Below are 27,036 nucleotides of genomic sequence, written 5' to 3'. Positions count from 1 at the left end.
TTGAGATGTTGAGGATGGAAGACCCCCCAATGCAAAGAAACAGTGGACTGGATCTGAGCTGTCACTCGAGTCAGTTGTGACAAAGAGTGTTCGCAATTTTCAAGATGACACACGACCTATAGCTGGTGGAAGGATGAACCCCCGCCCCTCCTAAAAATAAGATATGTTTATAGCCCAGAAATTGTTTTCAAGGTCACATATTCAACGGGGCTTGATGGATCTGCTCCTGGGTGAACCGAGGAAGCTGTCAATTGAGTGTTTGTGTGTCCCCCACCCCCAAAAACTTTTTATGTAGAAACCTAACCTCCAAGGCAATGGTATCAGGATGTGGGGACACAGGGAGGTGATGAGGTCATGAGGGTGGGACCCTCAGAGATGGGATCAGTGCCCTTAGGAAAGGGACCGCCGCGAGCTCCCTTGCCCGCTTCACGGCACAAGGACACAGAGAACAGGTGGCAGCGGTGAACCAGGAAGCAGGTCCTCACAAGACGCGGGATCTGCGGGCACCATGACCGTGGACTGCCAGCCCCCGGAACTGTGAAACATCAACACTGGTGGTGTGAGCCCCCTGGCCTGTCGCATTCGGTGACAGCAGCCTGAACAGTCAAACGGGCTTTGAGATGAAGGTCAAAGCCGACCCTGTGATGCTCACTGGGTCAGTTCCCAGCCCACGGGTCAGCCACAGATGCTCCTGATCTCGCAGCGGACACCATCTCTGCTTGAAGTCCACAGCCGAGCTGAGACGCTGACCACAAACACAGGGGGGACAGCGTGCAGGGGACCTGCTTTGATGTCATCCAGGCGGTTAGCTGCTCTGCTGCACCCGGGTTCTCTGTTTGAACGTGGGGGAAGAGCTGTCAAAGCTGGCCTTACCCCGAGCCACATGACATTAACAGGTGAAGAATGGAAGGTAGGCGAAACAGAGACCTCACTGCCCGTGCCTACTGCCCGCGAAGGCGCTGAGGTGCCACCCCGGAGGACGCCAGAGTCGCCAACCGGCCCTGAAGTGTGCGAATAAAGGCGCCGGGTCCCACCCTCGTCCTGGACAGTCCGCATCTGTCGCTGGCCTCGGACACACCAGCACCTTTCCCAGGGGACCTGTGTGCAAATCTGTTAGGTCACGTCCCAGCAGCGGGTGGGCAGTGATCATTTCATCAGCGTCACCCCCAAACCCCCCAGCCTGGTTTGGCTTCAGGGCACTGGGGACCCTGCTTTCTACACCTGACCAAATGGCCCCACATTTCCTCGCTCAGGGATGCCCATCGATGCCAGCCTGTCCTCCGGGCCATCAGCTTTTATTCTGTGGACGCTACTGGACAGGCAGGGTCGGTTTGCGGCCGGACACCATCTAAGCCGTTGGAGATGTCAGTTCCTTTGGAGTTCAGTGCAGCCCTCTCAGGTATGGATGGACATCATTCCTGCTTTACAGACAAGAAGACTGAGGCACAGAGAGGCCAGGCAGCTGGCTCACGCTCACACAGCCAGGTCATGGGGGGTTCAGGAGGACACTGAGGGCAACCTGGCACCAGCATCTGTGCGGGCATGTGGAGCGCCATGCCAGGCCCCTTCTCTCCCTTAATGCCTTCCCTCACCTTTTTTTTTCTTTTTGTATTTTTCTGAAGTGAGAAGTGGGGGGCAGAGAGAGAGACTCCCGCATGCGCCTGACTGGGATCCACCCGGCATGCCCACCAGGGGGTGATGCTCTGCCCATCTGGGGCGTTGTTCTGCGGTGGCTGGAGCTATTCTAGTGCCTGAGGCGGAGGCCATGGAGCCATCCTCAGCACCTGGGCCAACTTTGCTCCAATGGAGCCTTGGCTGCTGGAGGGAAAGAGAGACAGAGAGAAAGGAGAGGGGGAAGGATGAAGAAGCAGATGGGTACTTCTCCTGTGTGCCCTGGCCGGGAATCGAAGCCGGGACTTCCACACACCAGGCCAACGCTCTACCACTGAACCGACCAGCCAGGGCCCTTTCTCCCCTTTTAAATCTGTCCGGTAAAGGTAACATGTACAACCCTTACCTTACATGTTTTTATCGCTTCTTCACAGTGAAGCCCAGAGTCAGGAGAAAGGCCTGGCCGCCCCCTCTCACTTTGCTCAGAAGAGGGAACACTGAGATTCAGACCACCCTCAGGGCTGCTCCTATAAGTCCCACCCAGGGGCGACCTACACTCCCAGATCCCCAAGCTGAAGTGGGCACCGTGATACCATGGCTCAAGGGACTGACCTCACAAAACACAGCAGGACCAAAGGCAATAACGCAGGGACTTACAGCAGGAGTTCTTGACAGAGGGCGATCTTGTCCCCCTCCCCCGAAGACTCCAGTGTCTGGAGAAAACATGGCCGGTTATGTCCACACTGGCCTTTAGCGGGCAGAGGTCAGGGATGTTGCTGAATACCCGGGCATGCACAAGGCAGCGCTCACCACAGACGGGACCCGGCCCAAACAGCCAGCAGCGCTGAGGCCCTAAAGCCCTGGTTCCAAGACGCTTGTGGCAAAGCCTCTCACGGGAAAACGTGGCCGCGGAGAAGATGTACAACTGAAGGCAGGAGCTGACAAACCACGGCCCCTGGCCCAGACCCAGCGTGCTGGTTGTCTTTGTAAATAAAGTTTTATTGGAGTGCAATGCGCTCATCGGTTTCTGTATGGCCTACGGCTGCCCGCGCAATCTGACGGCAGAATGGGCCGTGGTAGCAAAGACCTCCAGGCTTGCGAGGATATAATGTATTTACCGTTTGGCCCCTGGAAGGTCGGCCCGTCTGACTTAAGGGGGCCCATCCAAATTTGAACGCGTGCTGTGCCTGCCGCCCAGGAAATTCAGCCCAACAGGGTCTGTGGTGACTCCCAGGTGCTCCGCCGGGTGTGTGTGTGACTCACGGGATCAGTGGGCTCTGATCCGGATCTGGCTGGCTCTTGCGTGGCTGGTCTGTGCTCAGCTTTGGCGATGGCACTGGTCACGGTATCGGGCCCCTTTCTTCTTCCTTCTGCGGTCCTGCACAATTTCCTTCCAAATTAGCAACGGCTGGATAATCGGCTCATCAAGACCAGCAGGTACCAGAGAAGCAGGTGATTAACAAGCCATTAGAAGAGGCTTTATTTAACACCCCCAGACCAGCCCAAGCTAAGGAACCAAGGAGAAATCAATGAGGTTGGACTGAACCAGGTCCCAGGAGCACAAGAAATTGAGAAAGGAGGCGGCCAGCGGGCACATCTCCTCCACCCGCGTTCATCGGTGGGTATGAGATCGTCCGTCACAACTAGGAGGACAGAGCAGCAACTCAGCAAGCCACTTTCTCTGCCTGGGGCGGTTCTTCCCCTCCCGGTCACCCGGCAAAAATGACATGAGTGGCCACCAGCCAATCTGGCGTCTTGCCCACACGCGCCGCTCCAGCTTTTCAGAAGACAAAAAATGTTCACGTCGGGAGCTTTTCAAAGAGAGTGGCAAGCCGCTGAAGGTTTCGAATAAGGGTGGTGGTGTCATGTAGCTTCTCTAAAGTAACAAAGGAGGACTGGATGTCAAGGAAAAACTGTTTTCCTGGCAGGCAACAGTAAGGATGGTCTTGTGAAACTTTGTTTCAGATGGAAGTATCCATATGTATGTGTGTGTCTGCGTAAGATACACAGACACTCACATACAAATGCTACAGAAGAATGCATGTTGCAAGATAGTATCTGTTTTGTATGCCACCATTGGATTGGTGTTTTCATCCTCATTTAAGATGTATTTCTGTGTGTAGTAAAACGTGGATGAGAAACCCTGTTAAAGGGAATCTCTGTTTTCTGAGATGCTAGAATTGTTGCTTACTTGGCTTCAGCTGCCGAGACAGAATCGGGAAGTCAGAGAGACCTAGTCCCGTCTCCTCGTGTTAAGAAACTACGGTCAGCGATTTTTTTATTTTTTGTGTCCCCTATGAGGAATCTAGTGTCAACTAAGATGCTAGGCTGCCTACCAAGGCCGGATCTAATTCTCTGTGACCTAAGAAACCGTAGTATTAGAGGGCAAGAGAGGAAACCAAAGGAAAAATAAAGTCCATTTTCCATACTTTGTCTTTGGAGTATTTTCATGATTTTTGTGGGAACCATACTTTGTCTCCTGTTATTCAGTATTTTAACAGGTTTGTCTTAAGTAACCGTATCTGTGCAAATGCAGAATGTTTATGTGCTAGTATTTTTCTCTTCCTAATGCACTTACAACTAAATACCTAATTATATAGATAGAAATCTTCATGTACCACTAAAAATAAGTGCATTTTGGAAAATGTCTCTTTACCAATCCCTCCCCATTGGCTCTCCCCTGTGACAGTCAGAGAGTCCCTCCCCCACTCAATGGCTTCCCTGGGCTCCCCTGAGAAGGTCCAAGCCCCTGGCCCCCTCCACGCCTGCCTCACCAAGTTCACCATCACCCGGGCTGCAGGCAGTGCCTCGAACTGACCATCCTCCTTGTTGCCCCAAAGCTGGTCCTTCATCTGAACTGCTCTCCCTTTGCCTAACAAGCACCGGCACCCTGCTCCCCCCCCAGTGCTCACTGAACAGGTGTACCCATCCTCCTCCCCACCTACACTGACGAGCATCATTAGCGTCTGATATGTCCATCCCTGCCGGCTCAGACCCTCTGCAGAGCAGGACCCTCCCTCCCTCTACCACTGAGCAACACCTTGCCTGGTTTCCTTTGCACATGTCATCATAGACAAGGACTCCCATCTTTGGGTGACCCCCAGACCCCCAGCCCACCCCTCCATCGGTAGGTAAGCCCCAGGATACATCACGGTGGGTGGATCCACGAATGGATGTACAGATGCATGTGCACTGCTGTGGAGGTGGGAGAGACGTGCAGGGCTGGGGTGAGCGGAGGCTTGCCCCCCTCTAAGGAGGCCAATCAGGGGACGCACATGGGGACAGCACCATCCCGATTTCCCAGCCTGCTCTCTCCTGATGCCAGGCCTTTTTGCAGAAACCTGAGAATCATTCTGGCAGAACCCCCCCCCCAACACGTTCCATGCTTGCTGGCCACGCTCGCCCACTCCTGGAGGGGACTCTGGTTGCTCAGGTCCCCAGGGTTGGGCCTGACCCTGCTCATGAGCCTCAGGGGCCAGCAGGGAACTGCTCTGTTCTAGTCCCCAGAGTCACAACAACAACTGGAAAGAAAGGGAAAAATAAACAAAACTGAGCCCGTGGGCTTGCAACTATCCATAACAACCAGCCTCTGATTACTCACCTTGTTAAAATATCAACTGATTTAATTCAATCATTTAAGCAATAGCCCAAGCCAGAACCACCATTATCACATTATCATCAGAATCCCCATAATTGTTCGCTCTCCCTGAGACAGGACAACATGGCGTTTTTATTAAGAACATGGATTTCCTGCTGGTAAGGCCCAGAAATGCTCAAGCAGCTGCCCTTCTCCCCTTGTTCCTGCCGGCCTGTGGCCTCTTTTTTTTTTTTTTTTTAATTCTCCAAACAAAGCAATTAGGGAAGACACCACTCAAACATACCTGTCTGAGTAAGGTGACCAATCGTCCTCCTTTAGGGAGGACAGTCCTTTTATAAGTTCCATCCTCCCTCGGGTCCTCCTACATGTCCTCCTTTCTGAGATTAGAAGACTCATCTGTAAAAGTCCGTATTCGATCGATGCAGAGTCAATCCATTGCATGTGATATGACGTATTTGTATCTAAATGAGTACTTTTTTCTTACAATTATTATTAAAAATTAATAGGCATGTAAGCATAATTACAATATAAAATATTACAAATGTTTTTTATTATGCATTTATCATATTATGGTATATTATTGTTGCAATGAATAAAATGTTTCTTTTATTGACAATATTGTTTTTTTAATGTATTTTTGTCTTTCTTTTCATTGTAAAAAAGTTGGTCACCTTAGTCTGAGGCTTGCCAAGGCACTGGCAGCAGACTCCCGGTAGGGTGGGGGTGATGGTGGCAGGGTTTGTGACAGCAGCTGGGACAGGCGACAGTGCCACCTCCCCTGCTGTACAGATGTCGACGTGAACAAGCCCAGTTTCATCTCTGTCTCGTGCTGTCACCAACCTCCTCCTGCGCCTGAACAAGCAGTTCGAGCTGACGATTACCGGTACTCTTTAAAACGTGGCCATAGATGTGGAGTGGTCAGACCACCGAGATGATGATCAAATTGGTGATCATATCAATCAGAAGTGATCATCCATCACCAGAGGCACGGCCCTCGATGTGCACGGAGATCTCTGTTCCTGTCTTGTCAATCATAGTATATCGAGCTACACTTCCAGGGACAGAGTCATGCCAAATCTTTTTCCCCACACCTCCAGTTTTTCTTTCTTCCTCCTCTTTTTTGGGGGGACGGGGGGAGGAAGCGGACATGCATGACCTACAGAGGATTTTTAAATATTCACAGCACTTTGAAATGGCTTTGGGGGGAACGCGTTTCGCTCCTGGGGTGTCTGCAGCCCACACCGCCCCTCTCTATTCACCACCCCCTCTCAGAGCCACCCATGTGCCCGCTCTGGCCCCTGAACGAGGAGAGTCAGAGCACCCAGGGGGGAGATTTTAGAATGCCAGCCGCCTCTGCCCTCTCCCCTCCTCATGAACAGCTGCCAGGAGGCAAACTTGCAGAGGTAGAACTTGCCGAGGAGATAAACGGTTTTTTAATTTGGGTCACTGACAAGAGCACCCAGAGAACTATGTCATTGTTATCCACCCCACCCCGCCTGCCCCCAACATGCCTTCACTAACTGTCTCTCAAAACACAGGACAGGGATGTGCAAGACATGTGACAGGTGCCCTCCTCTCTCCAGTGACGCATTTCCGAAGGGAAGGAATTGCTTGCTGGATGCGGACACGTTATCAGAGGCTGGGGACGAACCCGGCCTGCCTTCCCCTTTCTGCGGGAAGTTCCCAGCAAGGCCATCCGCCCAGGACACGCCATGCTGTGCAAACCTTGGGCGGCAGGAACCCAAGACCCCCCGACGGCAGAGGAGACCCAGAGCGGGCGCGGGATGGGGGGTGTCCATGACCAGAGTGACAAGAGGGCCCATGAGCTTCTGACAAAAGTGTGGGCTGACTCACAAGTATGCAGGGGACACCCAGGACCTCAACTCTGTGCTGTGTCTGAAATTCGCTCTTCCGTGCGGGAAGTCTGGGCTGGGCCTGGCCCTGCATCCAGACGGTGGATCGAGTCACCACAAACGCCCTTAATTGGGTTTGACAGCCGTGATTTATTTACCGCAGGCTCCTTGCTTCTGGCCACGATCACACCTAAGACGCACCCTATCGCCATCCCGCGTGAAGTACACCCCCAATGCAGATTTTCCTGACACTCCGAAGTCACGGTCCAGGAGGGGGAGGGGAGCACTGACACAACAAAGGATTCCTTTCTTTTTTTTTTTTTTTTAAGGTTTCATTTACACAGCCTCAAGTTTCTATCTCTCACAGCTCATTTTTGTGGGGTTTGAGAGTACGAGGATTCAGGAAACAGTTTACACCGTGCCTGCTCTACCTCCGTGGGAGGCAGGCCACTCCAGCCGCTCCCTGTCTGGAGCCCAGTTTTAAAAGGGGACACACTCAGCCGCCTGGTGCAGAGAAGCTGGGACCCCTCACTTCCTCTTACTTCCTGTGTCCGAAGGACCCAGCCCACGCCGGGAAGCCAGGAGACACTGGAATACCATTTGCGCAGTAACTCAGTTTGGGATTTCTCAGCCAATTGCTGGTTTTATGATCCATGTTGTCCATGGGGGATGAGAATACAAAGGATGCCCTGTCTCTCCCCAGTTTCTTGAGCCAATTTGCTCTGCAGGGCAAGGTAGAACGTTCTGGGTTCCTTTCTTGCTGTCTGGGCCCACCTGCTCTCTGTGTAACATCCGACCCCCTAGACCCTCACGTGCTCGCGGGGAGGGCCTGGTGAACTTCCCCTGTCAACAGCCGGACCGTAAACATCTCAGCCCCTGCCGGTCAGGTCGAGAGGCAAAGCTGAGCTAGGATGTCGGGACTCACATAAGAAGAGAGGACACACATTTCCCCATGGTATTATAGATGGGGTCGAAGCGTAGTTTTATCACCGTGTTTGCCGTGCACCGAGTGGCAGCGGGACGCAGCCAGAACCCCACACGGGATCCTCTGCCGCCTGCTACTCAGCACGGTCCCCGGGGGCGTGAACACAAACTTGGCTTATCGGGAGGATGCTTTAACCACCTGAGCTACCCAGCCAGGGCTCAGGGCCATTAATATACAATAACAGTAACCAGAAAACCAATCCCATCAGCTTCCGGAGCTGGGGGTGGGGGGAAATCCACAACCCTGAGGCGAGGCACACGGATGGGGAGGAAGTTGTGACTATGTGACCCTGAACCAGATCAGGGCTCCATCACGACGAAGGAAACCGGTACTGGGAAGCAACCTGCAGGGTGTTGTCTACCGGTTTGAGACACTCCCTGCGGGAACCTCCCGCGAGTTAATTCAACCCAAAGCAAAGTGATAACACAGCGCCCTGCGTGGAACAAGGACACGACAAACGATCGTCATTTGTATCATTATTCAATGTGCAAACGCGCTTAGGAGTTTCTCAGACACCTTGGTGAGGAGTTTGCACCTGAGATTCAGTTGCCCTGTCTACTTCCTTCTTGATCTAGACAGTGGGAAAATGCACTGGGGCAAACACACCCTAAGTCTTTCTTTCAAGTAAAAGGGACCCCGCCTCCCCCTTCCCCCCCCCCCAAAGCAAGATCATTTTCACTTATTCATTTGTTTCTCTTTCTTCAGGAAGAATGTCTACACATTCTCCCTTACTTTTTCAAAGCAGTCTCTCCCATACTGGGATTTTTATCAAATTTAAGTACTGGGCGTTAAATCATGCCAGGCCAAACTTCTCATCTCTCTTCATTTTCCAGATACAGCCAACTAGCCTACCCTCTTCCTCTTCCTCCTCCTCCTCCTCCTCCTCCTCTTTCTCCTCCTCCTCCTCCTCATCTTCCAAAGCAGCTCCCCCCCCCCCCGAGGGCTGCCCTGTGCTGTGCACCCGGCCACACTCACTCACTTTCCCTGTATGCTTCCTAAAGTACTTGCCTCCCATCTGCTTCCCCTACAGAGCGTGCATGGAGGTAAAGAGTACCAAGCACGGATGCTGCGGCCACCACACTCATCCCTTCTGTAACTCCTCCCACCAAGAGTCCACCGTTGCCTCTCCCGGATGCCAGAGGCTGGCCCAGTGGCTTGGCTTGGCTTGGAGCCTGGCAGCTTCTACCCGTGTTCTCTTGAAGTCCCGAGCAGTCATGCAAGTTGCTCAGTAATGGCGCTTGGAGAGACCACTGGAAGGAGAGAGACTCCAGAAGCTGAGGGGGGACGAGGGGGACAAGGAGAGAGCAGTGGGGTGAGGCCACCTCCGAGCTGCAGCCCAGATCACAGCTGCACGAGGAAGCCCAGCCTACAAGGCACGAGGCCGACACCAGCGTCCTGGCTCTGCCCTGTCTCACCTGCCCAGGGTATCGTGAGTTTGGGGTGGGACACTGAGCAGCAGTTGGAAACTCAGACAGGACAGCCTCCTCAGCATCGACCCTCGGCCACACGGCAACGACGAAGGTGTCAATGAGGTCTCGCCTTGCATTTCTCGCCTTGGGAATTATTTTTGGACAAGAAGGCGTGCAGCTGGCTCACAACTTGTGCATGTGCTCATCACACGTGTTCTCATGGCCACATACAAAAAGTTCCTGGATTTGTTGAATAGTTTCCTCTACAACAACTTGCCCTCTTTTTTTTTTTTTTTAACTTGTGCACTTACTGGAAAATGCAACTTGATGTTACTATCACGAATGGAAACCTTGCCTCACTGGATAAAAACGGAAGGCGACCACGATGACGAAATACGCGATCACCACCATTTAAAGTTATTGACCACCCCCACCCCCCACCCCCGCTCCCGAAACGATGGGCACTGCACAGACCGCCATCCGGAACGTGGCCTGAAGTGGCCCTGCGCAAACCGCTCACACCTCTGCTCTCTGTCCTCCTCATCTTTCTCAAATCATTTCTGGATAATAAGACATGTCAAAGGATGCCACAGAAAGATTAATTTGGGTGTTAATGTTCATTCTTTGCACGTGTCACCATGCTCTTAAGTTATCATTACTCATTGCCTGATAACTGCCTGCCTGCCCACCATAGGTAAGTCCCGCTAGAACCCTGCTCTCTGCGTGTAAGGACTGCACTTAGTAGGTGCTTCATAAACATGAGCTGCAGAAGTGGATGAATCCAGGAATGCCTTGCGGTTCCAAGCCTTCAACTCACCTCGGCTCACCCCCCCCCCCCCCACGCCAGCCAATCAGGAATAAACTTCTTTGATTACAAATACTCTGGGGGGGGGGGATTTCTTTTCCATAAATCAATACTGTTTGCACAGACCCAACATGAGCCACTCGCTGACCCTTCCCATTCCCCGGGGTCTGGCGATACATTTTGGATGGGGTATTTATTTTCTGCCAAGTAACAATAGGTTCCAGTGACAAATGCGTAGCCCTGACCCACCGGAATGCACGAGGAAGAAGGAAAAAATGCCTGATTAATCAAGCCCAAGAAATAGGCGGTCCCCCCATCCTCCCCCTGCTTCCCTGCTGAGGGTGGCAGGCGGAGACCCACACAAATTAAAACGAAGCCGAGGATCAATTTTCTAGGAATCAGAAGGCACAGGGAGCCCGAGAGAAGTCAAAGGCATGTTTTTAGCCCTGATGGCTGCTCCTTTTTTTTTTTTCTTACTTAGAGCAACCTGAAAAAAAAAAAAATTCAACCCCTTTCCATGAATCATCTTACCCTGTCTCTTCCTAGGATACTCGCAGATAGAAAATGGAATTACAGAAATATAGTACTTTTTAAAACAATGCTTTTGCTTTCTTTTTTTCTCCCAAAGAGGATAAGATCTCAGTAGCCCCCACCCCCAAAAAAACCCCTACATTCTTCGCAAAAGTAAATGGCAAATAACCAAAATCCCCGATAGGATGTTTCAATGGGGCTTTTTACCCTCCGACTAAAGAGCCGCAAATGGAAAACTTCAGAACCATTTTTGTTTTCAATAAAAATCTTGTTTAACAGTGTCATGAATATTCATGCCTTCGGCTGACTTCCAAATAAAAACAAGAGAAGCCCAATGAAACAAGGGTGGGGGAAGAGGTTCACTCAGCTGCACAAAGGTTTGAAGGACAAGATGCTATGTTTTCAGACATGTGCATCTGTCAAAAAAAAAGAAAGAAAAAAAAAGACATTTACAATTATCAGAGCACCAAGTATGTCCATGTCGTCAGCATTTTTCTTTTTTTAAAAAAAATTATTATTGTTCAGTGAGAGGCAAGGAGGCAGAGACAGACTCCCACATGTACCCCAACTCGGATCTAGCCAGCAAGCCCACTAGGGGGCAATGCACTTCCTATCTGGGGACACTGCTCTGTTGCTCAGCAACCAAGCTATGTTAGTGCCTGAGGCAGAGGTCATGAAGCCATACTCAGCACCTGGGGTCAACTTGCTCGAACTATTCAAGCCATAGCTGTGGAAGGGGAAGAGACAAACAGAGAGAGAGAGACAGAGAAAGAAGCGAGGGGGAGGGGTAGAGAAGAAGATGGGCACTTCTCCTGTGTGCCCTGACTAGGAGTCGAACCTGGGACATCCACAAGCCAGACCGATGCTCTACCATTGAGCCAAACAGCCAGGGCCATCAGCATTTCTTAAATTTCTGTTATTTCCTGAGCAACACGGCAACCTTTGCCGTACTTGAAGATTGACCCATTGCGTTCACACTGCTTTTTCTCTGGAAATGGATTTGATCTGATCTCTTCAAAATGTTGAGCTTCAGTTCTTATTGATGACATGAGGGGTTCGAGAAGGTAATTATAGTTTTCTTAGACACGTGAAAATGAATTATAATTTAGTAAAAGAAAGGATGGGTGTCCAAAGAGTGAGTAACTAAACGTGGGCATGCGGCCTGTGCCGTACTGACCGCAGCTTCAGAAAGAATTATCCACCTGAACATTGGGCTTTCTGTAGCCCTTGCACCTTCATGTCACGGTCATTGAAGGCCGACCCCCTCTGCCAAGGAGCTGGGGGGGCATAGCGCTGAGAACCGGGCTAATTTCAATGCTTCATCCTTGGTGAGGCTCCACCCAATAAAAGGGGCAGGGTTCACGCTATTACTATTTATTCTAGACTGGGAGCACCAGAGCCAGGGTGTAAGATCAGCCTTCTCTCGAACGCTCCATGCTGTCCGGTATGGTAGCCATGAGCCACATGCGGCTACAGCAAGGAAAATAAAATGAAAACAAAACAGAACTCAAAACTCTGTGTCTCCATCTCACCAGTCACACCTAGGTGCTTGGTCACCAGCTACGGCGAGAGGCTATTCTGCCGCATAGCCCACACCTGGACCGTTTCCATCCTCATCCAAGGTCCTACCAGCCATGTGCTCTAGAGAGCACAGCCCCATGCCCTCACAGTCTGGGGTTACTTTTAGAAATTCGCTTGTAGAATTTGGGGCCCCCAAACCCTCAAAGTCATTTCTTGTTTTCAGGAGGTCGCCCCCTTCTTGCCTGTGTGTGTCACCTATGCCTCAGCCTCATGGCAAAGCATTTCCACAAGGAACCCCCGGTCACCTGACCAGAGACCTGCCCCTTTATCCACTTGACTCGCCGCATGGCAAAGAGGACACCTGTCACAGAATCGGTGCTTTTATTGGGGACACGACGGGGCTTACCTCGTTCTCCGACAGGTGCCCTGTAACACGCGCAGAGCCCAGCCCGGACAAGAGAGCGTCTCCACGCACCCCATCCCTGCAGAACCGGCGGTTCCCGCCCCCCATCATGGGTTCGCGATAACATCCAACGGGAATGAGGTTTCCTCTTGGCTTCAGTCCAAATGGACGAATCATCCTAATAAACTGTAAACAGACCCAAAGCCTAGACTAATAAGTAGTGGTCTGGTCTGTTTCTGGCAGCGGAGCGCAGGTTAACACAATTAACTGGATGAAGCTGAGACCGGAGCCCACACAGCGACCGAGTCTCTACTGCAGGAGCTCAGGGGGCATGCCTCCCACGGTCAGGGGAGCATGTTACGGAAGCCAGGAAGGCTCTGCTGGGAGGTCCTGGAGGGAAAATACAGGGGCAAAAGGGGGGGGGGGGAGTGGAGCAGAGAACAAAAGTTCCCCTTCCTTCCCGCAAAGCGGCCATAAGCTGGCTCCTAACAGTTGGAGGACAAAGAGTGGGCTTCGTTTTCAGACCTTCTTATTTTTTAAGAGAAAACCAGATCCGGAATTAAAATGGGTTAGTATTTACCATATTACACCGGTCCAACAAAACACATCGTCACTGGGCACCAGACCCTACACCAGATGCTAAGTAATGTTCTGATGGATGGGTTAACACGGGAGAACTGAAGGCTACACGTTCACGTTCATATGCATGGCTCTTTCCTCCCGGGCAGTGGGTCCCTCCGCCATGTGACTGTGAAGCCTCTCCCACGAGGTGGTGCCGTCTGTTTCCACATTTTTTGAACCTGGAGTGGTTTTGGCATTCTTTTCTTTTCTTTTCTTTCTTTATTTTTTTCTTTTTTTTGTGGCCAAGAGGAAGTCATATTGGATGGATTTCAAGACCGGATCTGGATCTAGTTTCCCTGTACCGTCCTTCCTGGGAGAGAGCCCTTTGGACAAGCCCAAGCCAGCCTGGTGGACGATGAGACACACGTGTTCCCAAGAGGCACTGTCATTCGACAGACCCCCAACCCCCAGAGGCAGAAACGCAGGCTTGACTGACAGTTCCTCTCAGACACCATGGGGAGACAGCCGAGCTCGGAGGAACCACCCAGCTTAAGGACACCCTCAGAATCGCAAGCCAAAGACACAGTGTTGGTTCTAAGCCACTGATTTCCAGGTGGTTTTATGGTGGACAAAAGCTGCTGCTACACCCACTTCATTCTTCAGCTACATCTTGGGGGGTTCAGTTCCCACCTACGTCGACAACGAGTCATGTGACTTTGGAAGAGCCACTTGGCTTTTTAATTTTTTAAATTTTATTTATTGATTTTTAGAGAGAGAGGAGTGAGAGAGAAAGAGAGAGAGAGAGAGAAGGGGGAGGAGCAGGAAGCATCGACTCCCATATGTGCCTTGACCAGGCTAGCCAAAGGTTTCGAACCGGCAACCTCAGTCTTCCAGGTCGACGCTTTATCCCACTGCACCACCACAGGTCAGGCAAGCCACTTGGCTTTTGATGCCTCCATTCCATCTCTGCAACATCAGGAAACAGTAACAGGAACAACAACCACCATAATAAGGATTCTGATAATAATACCTACATCTCAGGGCCTTTCTGGGGTGTAGTGAGATCGTCCCACCCATGGGGTGCATTTGGACAGTGGCCCTGCACATAGCAAGGTCTGCCATCGCCACCCCCCAGCAATTCTGACCGTCTGGAGCCCCATTTGTTAAAATGAAAGCCCTCCCACCATTTTCATCAGTAACAAGAAAGCAATTGTCACGTTGCCGACTCTGATGCTCACTTGGCGTGCCCCTTGAAGGCCCTTTTGCGCTCCATGTCCCTGGTTAAGCAAGGGCTCAAAATGGCTCAGAAGGATCGGAATTACCCCAAGCTCAGGCCCCACACCTAATACAATAGTGGACGCAAAGCACTCAGGGACAGAAAGGGCTCAGAGCTCAGGAGGCTGCAGGGTTCATTGACATCCAGCACTGAGGAAGTTGCTGTCTCTCACAGTGACTGCAGAGCCCAGTAGGTGACATGTGATAAAGAGTAGATTAAATGCACCAGGTAGAGAAATGTCGACACCTTCGGGAAAATGGAAGAGTGGGCGTCTTAGGATCTGAGAACACCGGTGTTCCTGGGGGTGTGGTCCCCAGCATCAGGTGCCTGGCTTCCTCCTAGAAGGTGGGTGCTCTGCCTCCTGCTGGCCCACGAGCACCTTACATCTGCATGGAGACCCATTGTCTGTCTGCAGCCATTGGTGGCTCCCAAAGGTTGGTGGGTCTATATGTATCTGTCATGGCCTGGGATCTGGAATTTTGTTCTGACACCCAAACTCAGCCAAGGATATCCTCAGAAGGACTGAGCTGGGGTGTCCCCATGGGTCCCTGCCAGAGAGACTGATTTCTCTAGAGTTGGTGACAGTTTGGGCCAGACAGAGGGTGGAGTTGTGTATGGCACCTGTAAAAAGCAGGGTAACCTGGCCCTGGCCAGTGGCTCAATGGTAGAGTGTCGGCCTGGCATGTGGAAGTCCCTGGTTTGATTCCCGGTCAGGGCATATAGAAGTGATCATCTGCTTCTCCACCCCCTCCCCTCTCTCTCTTTCCTTCCCGCAGCCATGGCTCGATTGGTCTGAGCAAGTTGGCTCCGAGCACTGAGGATGGCTCCATGGCCTCCCCCTCAGGTGCTAAAAGTAGCTCAGTTGCTGAGCAATGGAGCAGTGGCCCCAGATGGGCAGAGCATCATCCCCTAGGGGGCTTGCCAGGTGGATTCCTGTTGGAGCCCATGTGAGAGTATGTCTGTCTGCAACCCCCACACACCTCTCACTTAATTAAAAAAGAAAAAGAAAAATGAAAGCAAGGTCACCTTCACCCATCTGAGAAGGCAAATTTTTGGGACCCAAGCGACACTGTGGGTCATTCTGCTGACTACTCCACACAGCCCTCCCTTCCTCCTTGCTGTGCCCAGCGTGCGTGTGGGGAAAACAGATACACAGGAAACAGTGTTGTAAAGCTGTTGGGGCTTTGACAGGGACTGAGATGAATTGTCTCACGTCCATTAGGACTCAATTACCATGGTCTTTTTAGTGCTCTGTGGTCTTCCCTGGCATTGTGCTGCAAATAGGGGCTTGGCTGTGTCTGCAGACAGAACATTCCGGAAGCCAGTGGGAGCTCCCCAGGGGGTGCTTTTACACCATCCCGTCCTCCCTTAGGGAGAGTTCATTCTTATTCCAGACTATCCCATGAGAAGGGACAATGTCCCCGGAGAGGGAGACTAGACTCGGTGAATGCTGGGCGGGCGCTCAGGATGGGTGGGTCCTTCCCATGCCAGCCCCCGCACTCCAGGCCCTACGGGAAGATGTTTCTGGGCAGAGGCAGCCTCGTGGGGGCTCACCTGTCATAGCAGGGGTAGAGGGGTGTCCAGGGGAGGGAGCCTGCATCCTCAGCAGAGAAGCCAGCCTCCCCCTTCGGATAGCTGCTTCACAGAAGCCCCTCGGGACCAAGGCAGTCATAAATCTCAGCAACCCTCACACCGTCCAGGGGATGACTCTGCCTTGCGCCCACCCACCTACTGAGGGTTTGAAAAGCACCTGCTGGAATGGCAGCGAGGACAGCGGTGAACTAAGACAGCCCCTCTCCAGGACGGGATGAGAGGGGGATAAAGGGGAATCTTGACTTGTAAATGGTACCTTTCTCTTTTAATTCCTTGCCTGTTTGCTTCAGTTTGGACAGTGGCACCCCTGTCCTGTTGTTTTAGAAGCCAAACAGAAGCCGGATAAGGGAAGGGGAAACGTCACAGGGTTTTTGGGTTTTTTTTGTTTGTTTGTTTGTTTTGTTATTTTTAAGTAATGTTTTTCTTTTAACTTTCCTTATGCAACAGGAAAGAAAAGTAGCAATTTCCATAGCAACAAGCCTGTCGCCCCGCGTGTTTGGAGGCTGATCAAGAACGAAGGACCAGGCCCCGTGCCCGGCGGCTGGGATTCCAGAATTTGGCAGGACGATCTTCCAGATCCCGGGGACTTTTCATTCTTTCCCCAAAGAGAAATGCTCTCAGTAAGTGGCAGCGGCCGCCCTCGAGGGAGGGAGCGTCCCCAGGGAGTGGCCTTCACGCCTCCCTCCCCACAATTAAATCATGTTTTCGTGGTTAGCCTTCCCTCCCCCTGTCAGATCGGAAACCATCCATTGTGCAAGGAGCTCTCCTGGTCTCGACTTAATAAGACCCCGTCTTCGTGTCTTTGCTCACAGAGTTAATTGCAGGGGGGTGGGGGAACAAAAGGAAAAGTCATCAAAGAGTGTCTGGGGGCGGACACCGGCCCAGCAAAGGCTGCGAAGCCTTCACAGGGCACCGACAGCAGAGATATTGATCGCCCCTCTCTCAGGTCAAAGAAGAGTTGAAATGATTGCTTCCTGGAATCGGACGCCTATCATTGCACTCCCCGCTCTGGCCTCGCAAATCCCTCCCTCAGCGACTGTGACTTCCCCCCCAGGCACATGCCGGGGGGGATCGGGAACCTCGCCGCGTCCAGGACTGGTCCACCCCTCACCACTCACCTGCATACACCACGGGCGTCTTTATAGAACTGTTCGGGCTTCCTGTGTGGTCACAAGCTCACCTTGGACTCAGAGATGCAGCCCGCCCGCTATAACTTCATTTATGAGCCTCGTCATGGGCATTTCCTCAGTGACAAAGCCCCCTGCCGCCAGCCCCCACACACACCCCAAGATACCGTGGGCGTAGCGACAGCACAGACCTGGCCAGGCCTGGAGCACAGAGGGGTCTCTCCCAGACTCCGAACCTATCCTCCGGGTGATGAGTGATGGGAGAAGGGTACGAAAAGGACCCTGCAGAGAACGGAAGGCGGGGACAGGGGGCTCCGATGGGGGGGAGCTTCATGGGAATGAAAGCAACCCGGGCGGGGTCCTGAGCAGCACAAAGAGGCCCAGTCTGCATCTGAGACCCGGGGCAGAGCACGTGCCAAGGCCCTGAGGCTGAAGTGAGCTTGTCCTGGTGCGTCAGCGAGAAAGCAGAGGTTCAATGAGGATGCGTATGGGACGGAGGGAGGGGTAAGAAACAAGGCTGGAGACATGCGTGAGCCTGGGGCTGTGGGTCCCCAACTGACTGCTTATCAGAATCAGCCGAAAAGATTTAAAAAACAAACAAATACTGATGACCTCCAAGGGCATTGCCCAGAGATGCAGATGGCATGGGATAAGTGTAGGATTCAGACATTGCCATCTTTTTTCAACATTTTTTTTAATCAAAAAATTTTTAAACTGGAAAAATCAAAAGAATAGTATAATAAATGCACACACACACACACACACACATATATATATATATATATGTCCATATATCTAAATAGACACACGAATATAGCTATAGACAGACTCATCATCACGTGAGTCATATTGGACCAGGGCCCATGCTGCTCCAGACGTCTCTTAATCAATTACATCAGCAATGGCCTTATTACCAAACAGGAGTCCTGTGAGGGCTGTTGAGGACCACATGGCACTTTACAAATGAATGACTCACCGGTCACTATGCAGATATGACTGTCCACCAGCAGCCCCCAGAGGAGCCAGGGTGTGGGCTCTGCAGCACCAGGTCTGACCCAGGAGGCACCGGGAAAGATCCATTGAAGAGGAAGTGGAGTCCTGTATGTTGCTGAGCAGGGTCCGCGTTTTTAAGATCCCACTAAAAACCTCGAAAGGAGAGCCTGACCAGGCGGTGGCGCAGTGGATAGAGCATCGAAATGGGATGCAGAGGACCCAGGTTCAAGACCCCGAGGTTGCCAGCTTGAGCACGGGCTCATCTGGTTTGAGCAAAAGCCCAACAGCTTGAACCCAAGGTTGCTGGCTCCAGCAAGGGGTTACTCAGTCTGCTGAAGGCCCGCGGTCAAGGCATATATGAGAAACCAATCAATGAACAGCTAAGGTGTTGCAACATGCAATGGAAAAAAAAAAAAAAAAAACCTCGAAAGGAGAGAAGCATTCTCCCAGAAGGCACGTCCAAATTGACTGCTGTCCTGGCGCAAAACGCGGATGGACGCCGCTGGTGTTTCAAGTCCATGTGAGGTAATGGTCTCTTGTCTTCTACTTGCTGTCCTCACGAGGGGTTCCCATGTGCATGACAGCCGTGGTCCAGGTCTGGGGGTGCTGGCCTTTCTGACTGGATGCTTCCAAGGTCAGATAACAGGAGGAAAGCCCCGTTGACATAACATGGATCCCACCTTGGAGGAAAGGGAGGATCCACGGGGCTCCAGCCGTGGGGACAGCCGGGGACATGGCTGGAAGTTGGGCCAGAGCTCCTGGTGGGGTCACCTCCTCTTCCCTCCTGCACACACCATCCAATGGCCCCATTTCCAGGACTCCTCCTCCTGAGAGTGGATGGGAGCCCAGCTGGCCCGGGGGATGGCACCCAGGACTAACCCTACAAAACAATAGACACTCACTGCTCCGGGACACAGGCCACGGGGACCGGAATTACGGTGACAGTCCAAGGAAGGTTTTCGACAAGGGGAGCGCCAGCGGATGCTTTCAAAACAGATACACTTGCTACACCCCCTCCCAGGTTTTTGAGTCCGCTAATAACGCTCGCGGGTGCCACACCTAAACGGTTCAGGCTCCCGCTATTTCGGAACCCCGTAGTCCGGGCAGGACACTGGACCCAGGAGCTGCAGGTGAGCACAAAGATATCCCAGCACACCGGGATTCTGCCAGGCCGGCCGCTCCAGCTGCAACAATGATGCCACCAGTCGGCCGGCTGGCCTCACGTCTCCACGCGCGTCCGGATGCAAAGGGCCAGACGGCGTCTCACAGGGGCCGACCCCTCCCAGGTGCATCTGACCGCATGTAGCAGGCAGGGCTGGGAGCTGGGGAGCTCCACAAGGAAGGCAGCTGGTCTGCAGGCTGAAGAGACGCAAACAAACAAGCCGTAGGAGGGGGCGCGCAGGGCTGGAGTCCACTTCATGCTGCACATGGTGATGGAGGAGTGGGGGCAGGCTGCCTGGCAACCCAGACTAGCGGTGGGGAGGGAGGGAGCGGGAGGGGGCGCAGGACTCAGGACGGGAAACGTTACTGCCTCCTTTCTTATTTCCCCAGCAGAAGGGAAACTGCTCCTTTTCTCCGCTCGCTCCGGGAGAAAGCATTTCAAGTGACCAGCCGATGAACACGGAAACAGACCTTCCCTTCAGAGGCATTCAGCAGGGAAATGGACGCTGGACAACGGTGGGCAAAGCCACACGTTTCTGGAATCTTCTGCATCAGCTCCCACTTTGCGGTGGAGGCAAACTCGGGGGTGTCTCACCTAGGGCGTCCTCCCAGCAATGAGTCTGGGGACAGTCAGCGCATTCCAGGGGGGCTCCCTCAACCCCGCAGCCTGCACGAGCAGTTGGGAATGAGGAGCCAGCGATGTCCAGAGATTGTCGTTGAGGGCCTCCCTTCCCCTCAGACATAAAGGGGTGAGGGAGCGGGAGCCCTCCCCGGGATTAGATTATAGTGGCGCAGGCCTAGGCTGGGCTCCCTGATTAGACAAATGGGTCTGAGGGAGGAGGTCTCAGCTCACCCAGCAGAGGAGGGTTTACTCTCTGCTTGGTGAAAGCAGGGTTCTCATCCCTCGCTGCCCCCTCCCCCTGCCCAGGGACCATCATTTGAAGCCACCAAGGGACATATTGCATGTAGCAATTCCAAAGCACTGAGGGTGTCACAGGAGAAGGCTCTGAAATACGTCGGCTGGCCAGCCCCCCGCAGCGGGCTGACATGTGCAAACGTGCCTGTTGCCAGTGCACGGCCCCCCAGGACCTCCGCGAAGGGGACTTTCTTTGGAAACAGGGTCTTTGCCGACCCGGCTAGTTCAGGATCTCAAAGTGAGACGGGTCATTCTGGATTAGAGTGCATCCTACACATCCAGGGACTGGTGTCCTTATAAAGAGAAAAGAGAGGGAGGTTTGGGATACAGAGACACAGAGGAGAAACAGAATGGAAGGGGTCTGTGTGAAGACAGAGGCCGGGACAGGGGTGGTGTGCAGCCCCATGCCGAGGGGCGCCAAGGATGGCCAGCGACCACCAGGGGCTGGAGGAGGCCAGGCGGGACCCCCACCCCCCGAGCCTTCAGAAGAAAAGTGGCCCTGCCAACCGTTTGATTTCAGACTTTCAGCTTCCAGAACGTGGACAGGAGAAATTCTGTTGTTTGGAGCCACCCGGTTTGGGGTAATTTATTACAGAAGCCGAGGAAACGAATACATTCTTTTGCTTTGAGCCATGACTTCAATCCAGAGACGCCACGTGGCGGCCCAGTCAGACACAGTTGGGTCCCCGGGCCTGCACACTGGCGGCCGAAAAGTGATTCTGCCATCCACATTTATAAACAGAAAGGTTATATCTAGAAGCACACATGGCCAGCCTCTCTTTAAAACCAGTGAAACCAGTGGCCATGGTCCTGGGCTCCAGCGTGACCATCATGGCTGGAGTTGAGATGCGCCCACTCCCTCCAGAGAAGGCACGGAGCTCCTGTCGGCCGCCTCCTCACCACGGGCAGGGTCATGGTTTCCATGGTGTCATGTATCCATCAGACTGGCCATGGCGTGGGCTTGGGAGTCTCGTCTCAGAATTCTGTTTATATATCGTAATCATTTTCACTAGATTTTGTGCCGATCCTGGGCAGTTAGGCAGCCTGCGAGTTGACAGTCTGGGTGTGGGGTGGTGCTAAGACCCTCCCGTGTGACCTTTCCATGATCGGTGTCCCTCTACATGGCTTCGGCTGCAGACACTCGCGTTGGCTACCTTGGGCTGGATGGAAGCCAGTCGGTCCTGGTTTTGGCCATTGTTATTAATCAGAAATGTTGATGCGGCTTCCAAAAGGGACACGATACAAAGTCTAACAAATATTTCAGCATCCGGGGAAAAAGTTTCAATCTGGCAAGACCTTCAAAACACTGTTGGGTGTGGGAAAGGCCACTATACACTTGGTCACTTGATGGGAAAAAAAGACTCTGTAGACTAGATTAAAAAAATATATATAAGAAAGTTTCACTGTTCAACATGTGGTTAGTTTAGAGATTATAAAGAGACATCAGCGTCAACACATTTTTTTCTCTGCCACAACATCATCTCTTAGGGCAACTTTTTTGGGGGGTTACTTTTTAAATTTATAACTCAGTGGTGTTTTGTATATTCACAAAGTTGTGCTAACATCCCCACCTTAACACGAGGATGCTTTCCTCCTTACCCCCCGCCCCAACCCCTGCGAAACCCTGTCCACGTGAGCAATCAGTCCCTGCTAGTCATCTCATTGGCCCCTGGCTATCACTGATCTGCTTTCCGCGTCCCAGGACTTGCCTCTTCTAATTGGACATTCCCCGGAAACGGAACCGCAGGACACGCGGTCCTCCCCGTGAGGCAGCGCCTTGTTGCCCGGTCTGCCCGCCTTGCCGCGCGTACCAGGCAGGGAGCCATTCCTTCCCACGGCCAAGTACGACCCATCAGACGGATACATCCTATTTTATCGACTCATTCATCCGTGGAGAGACATTCCGGGTGCTTTCCCATCCCAGCTGTTTTGAATAATTGTGCTGTGGATGTTGCGCCTTTGTGAATAATTAAGTACCAGCCGACCGCCTTGTGAGGCGCCATGTGACTAAGGAGCGACGTGTTCCTGAACCCCACTGCGTGCACCCACTGGAGTGGGGAACCTAGCACTCTGCCCTTTGGCCCGGGCTGGGTGGGGATGAGGTTAACCCCACAACACCCCTTTGGAGGAGGTGAGAGCCAGTCTGGACCTGCAGTCCCTTGACAGGCATGAAGGTTCTAGAAACACACCCACCTACGGTCGTGGTCACATCCTGCTTGGAGAGAGCATACTCCTCAGCATCCCTCACACAGAGGCACTTCCTGCATCCCTACCCCCACCACTCCCCCTTTTAATTTATTTATTGGCAGAGGCTGGAAGCCCACAGCGGCCGCTCAGCACACAACACGCTGTGTCGATCTGGATGGGGGGACACAGATGGTGGTTTTTAACCACCACGACTGTGCCTATGTCTGCCAGTCAAACCAGGATGGAACTCAGTATGCCACTGGACCCACAGCCCTGAGCAAGGACAGAACAGAACATGCCCTCGGCACCCTAGTTCCGAGCACCTCTGCTCCCTTACTTTCAGAGTCTCCTTGCTCTGGCCGGATGGCTCGGTTGGTTAAGAGCGTCATCCTGAAACGGAGAGGTTGCCGGTTTGATCCCTGGGTCAGGGACCTCACAGGAGCAGATCGATGTTCCTCTCTTTCTCTCTTTCCTCTCTTGTTAAAATCAATTTTAAAAAGTTAAACAAAAATTAAGGCCCTGATAGGGTAGTTCAGCGGATAAAGCATCATCCTGGAATACTGAGGTTGTGGGTTCGATCCCCGGTTAGGGCACGTAGGGGAAGCAACCAATGAGTGCCCAACTAAATGGAATGAATTGATGCTTCTCTCTCTCTCTTCCTTCTCTTCCCTCTCTCTCTCTGAAATCAGTGGAAAATTAAACATTACAATTAATTTCACTAAATTAAAATAAAACCTGTCACCTGGAAAGGGAAAACCAGCCTTGCTCATACCCCCCCCCCCCCATCCTGGCCACTGCGTCCTTCATGCCCGATGTCTGGGGTCAGTTCCTGCTCTGACTCTCCGCCACCTCTCTCTCTCTGCCCGGGACTCTGGTCTGTGGTTGGGACGCTCGGGAAGGCAGACTCAGGGCTGCTGCCCCGGACGGCGCTCACTCAGCGGCATCCAGCCCAGAGCCATGTTGCCGGGACTCTCTGTGCTCCAGGAGCTCATACCATTTAGAAACAGTGTTATTTTTTATTTTTTGTACTTTAAACAAAATGACAGCAAAATGAGAATCAATGTATCTTTGAGTATAAACTGGGGAGCTGTTGTTTTGTGTATGATACAATGTCCTTTCCCCGCGCCAATATAATTCAGAGCCTATTGAGAGAGTGATAGATGCTTTGAAGCAACCCTGTTAGCAACAGCCAGCCTCCGAGAAGCGCTGCTTACGTGCCAGGCACCTGGAAGCATCTCGCACATGGATATTAGCCCACCAAACCCTCCCACTCCTGCAGCAATGGGTACCATTGTCACACCTGATTCAGAGATGGGAAACTGAGGCCTGCCGGGCTTAGGGGACCTCCCTGCAGCCCCTCAGCCAGAAGGCGGGACAGAGTCAGACCTGAGGTCCGCTGAGGGCGGGACTGTGTTCACCGCCATGCGAGCAGCTCTTCCCTCCCATGACCCAGGTCCACGTCCCTGCCTGCAGCCAAGACCCCGCAGACTCAGGGACGAGGCGGCTCGTTCACGATCAGCCCCGTAGAGGTGGAACCTGTGTTTCGGACGAGGCCGCTTGGGATACCACAGATGGGAAGACACTCAGGACGCTGGAGTCTTCTAATGTGCTGGCGATGCTACCAGTTCCCCGAGTTCTGCTTTTACTTCCTAAGCCAGGGCTGACCTCTTCACTTCACCATGAATGACGTGAACCCGAAGGCACTAAGGGACCCAGTGAAAACAGAACTCAGACTTCCTGGACCAGCGTTTAACCCCATCAAGGGAGGAGAAAACAAGCAAAACAAATCCTTTCATCTAAAGAGTTAGTATCCTGGCCCCACTGTTGTTAGGGAAAGACATCTGCAATGCATCCCCGACACCCTGATAGGAAGCGTGTCCCTCAAGACACGGAGTCGGTGGGGGCGGGCTGACCACTGGGACCCACGATCGACCGCCTTGCCGACGTGTTAGGCGAACTTGACCTCTTGTAAAAGAGGTTGGTGTTCATAAGGTTGCTGAATGCAAAAAACGTCGTAAAAATCCTCCGTCGTAACCCAAAGCACCCTCAAAGGTGGGTCTGGTAAAATAAATCCACTCGAATATTACCAGAAAAACTATAAAGGTGACAAGGACCCGCTTCAGGAGGGAATGACTGAAATCCGAAGGAACCAGAAAAGCCTGGGAGAGACTCACAGAAACCTCGGACTGCGCTGTGTGACAACAGCCCAGACCTGTCCCAATCACCGTCCCAGAGCCCCGCCACAAACAGGTCCAACAGAACACGCTGCCACAGGCCATCACTCTGTTTTACGAGTATTTATCCAAACAACTCATTTCTCCGTGGGATTCAGTTTTGAATTCTAAAAACCCACAGCTGCCGTCATAACCCACGACCTCCTTTAACGATAATGAAAAAAAAAAAAGCAAACAAACTGATTTTTATCGTCTTTTATCTTTCAAACAAACCTCAATCAAATATCCTTTCCCACGAGTATGACATTCTGGTCCCATTTTAAGATTAAGGATTTGTCTTCAGTGCCCCCCCCCCCCAGCCCAGTATTAATTATCCTCAGAGAACAGGTGCTTCTGTACCAAACTTTGGAATCAATCCACTCTCCGTACCGACAGGGCAGTCCCATGAAAACTTTAGTGCCACCTGCGGAACCAGCAGAGGTGATGGTGGGTTATTCTGTTGTTGATTAAACTTAGTTTCTTTTTCCTTTTTTCTTTTTATGAGATGCAACACCTCTGCTAAATAGCTTTCCATGGGGCACGTTCCTTCAATCACGGCCGGACCGTTCTCCCCAGTGGGGTTGGTGTTATTATCGGTGGCTTTTCTCACCTAGACACCCAGAGCGAGACATCTACCTCACTGCCTGTCTTTCTCTCGGACCCCCTCCCTGAGCACGTGCTTTCAATCACGCCACCGGTGTCTGCATATTTCCCAAAGAATTCTGAGCCAAGGAAAAATCACACCCCTCCTCAACTCTGATGGTAATTCAAGGTCAAAGAGAGTGAGGGATTCATTTCGTCTTGCTTCTCTTGGATCCAATTTCTGCCTTCTTTCCCACTCCCAAACCCCTCACAGGTGAGACATCTGCTGAAAGTGTGTGGACAGGTGGGGAATTTGACTTCCATGGGAGGCAGGAGGGTCCCCATAGGCAGGGGAAACTGGCCCTTCTGAATATGCCCCCCCCAGCATCCAGTCCCATCTCCCCGGGGCGGCCAGGACTCCCGTGTCCAGTCTCAGCACCTACCTCAGGATGAAGAGGTCCACGGTGGAGTTGCTGCCCATGGTGACATAGGCAGTGACCACGTCTCCCTGTTTGACCGGCCTGGAGGGCAGCCAGACCGCCACGTTGCCGTCCAGACGCAGCTCGTTGAGCTGGTCACTGCTGTCCTGGGCCCCGTAGAGGCCCACGGCGCCAATCCTCTGCAGGTGGGACGTGCTGTCCGCCAGGCCGTCCTTCCCCGGGCGGATGGCGTTGCCCTTCCTGACGTCCCCGCCGGCGCAGTCCCCGCGCGCGTCGCCCGGGTGCACAGTGTAGTAGAGCTGCGCAGCGCTGCCCGCCGCCGGGTCCGCCGGCCGCCTCCGCCCGGCCACCACCGGGGGTGCGCTGAACCAGCCGGCCGGCAGCCGCAGCTCGGCCACGCACAGCCCCAGCTCGCCGCGCAGCCGGCAGCTGCCCCGGACCTCCCGCGTCTCCCGGAAGGCGAACACCCGCAAGCAGGGCAGCGGTTCGGCGGGGCCGGCGCGCTCCGCCCAGTCCCGGCCCACCACGTGGAAGAGCACCTGCACGGTGGGCCGGCCCGGGTAGATCTTGTCCTGCAGGATGTGTGCCTGCAGCTTCCAGTTGAAACTGAAGGTATCAGCGGGGCCCAGAAAGTTGGAAGTTGATGTCAAGTCCAGAGGCACGACCTTCTCCACGGAAAAGGGTCCATAGCTGGCGTTCAGCAGCGGGGGCCTCCTGGCTCGGTAGGTGAAGAAGGACTCCACCCGGGACTGCAGACTGGCGTTGCGGGTCCCTTCCTGGTGGGTCTCCCTCAGGAAGAAGGAGGTCTCTGCTTGGAGGACACGGTAGCTCACAGGCAGGTAGGGAGGCTGGGAGGAGAACCTCTGGACGGTGTCGGTGACCCCGCGGCCCTCTATCACTACAGGGGGCAGAGAGAGACAAGGAAAAGGGAAATGAGACCATCGCTCCATAGACATCCTCGGGTCCCCGAGCAATTTGGAAACGAGAGAGAAAACCGCCAAGAGGTATCGCGATCCTTGTAGCATCAGCCAGCAAGGGACACTACATGCTCCCCCCCCCCAATTATATACATGTATTAGGTGGAAACACGTGAAACTGAGATTTTTTTTTTTTTTTGCTGGCGAAGAATTATTGCACGGAGGCAATTTCATGTGGTGACAACTAACAGGACGCTGGCAAGTGACCAATGAGTGTGAGGGGAATACACTCACAAATACATTGCGTGAGTGGAACACACTTCCCACGACAGAGGGACGAGAGTGGAAAAGCAT

The 27,036-nt window shown here is 52.9% G+C and overlaps 1 protein-coding gene across 1 annotated transcript in view; it reads right to left on the bottom strand.

Moving 5' to 3' along the window:
- The window catches only part of TMEM132C (transmembrane protein 132C), a 214,069-nt gene that overhangs the window by 102,002 nt on the left and 85,031 nt on the right, over positions 1–27,036 (bottom strand). The window contains exon 2 of the mRNA XM_066371182.1: positions 25,769–26,663. Coding sequence (XP_066227279.1) covers positions 25,769–26,663 — 895 coding nt within the window. The remainder of the gene's footprint in view (positions 1–25,768; positions 26,664–27,036) is intronic.

This window comes from Saccopteryx leptura, chromosome 2 (genome assembly GCF_036850995.1).
Source record: "Saccopteryx leptura isolate mSacLep1 chromosome 2, mSacLep1_pri_phased_curated, whole genome shotgun sequence".
Taxonomy (NCBI): Eukaryota; Metazoa; Chordata; class Mammalia; order Chiroptera; family Emballonuridae; genus Saccopteryx; species Saccopteryx leptura.
This window is presented reverse-complemented; position numbering and strand designations above follow the sequence as displayed.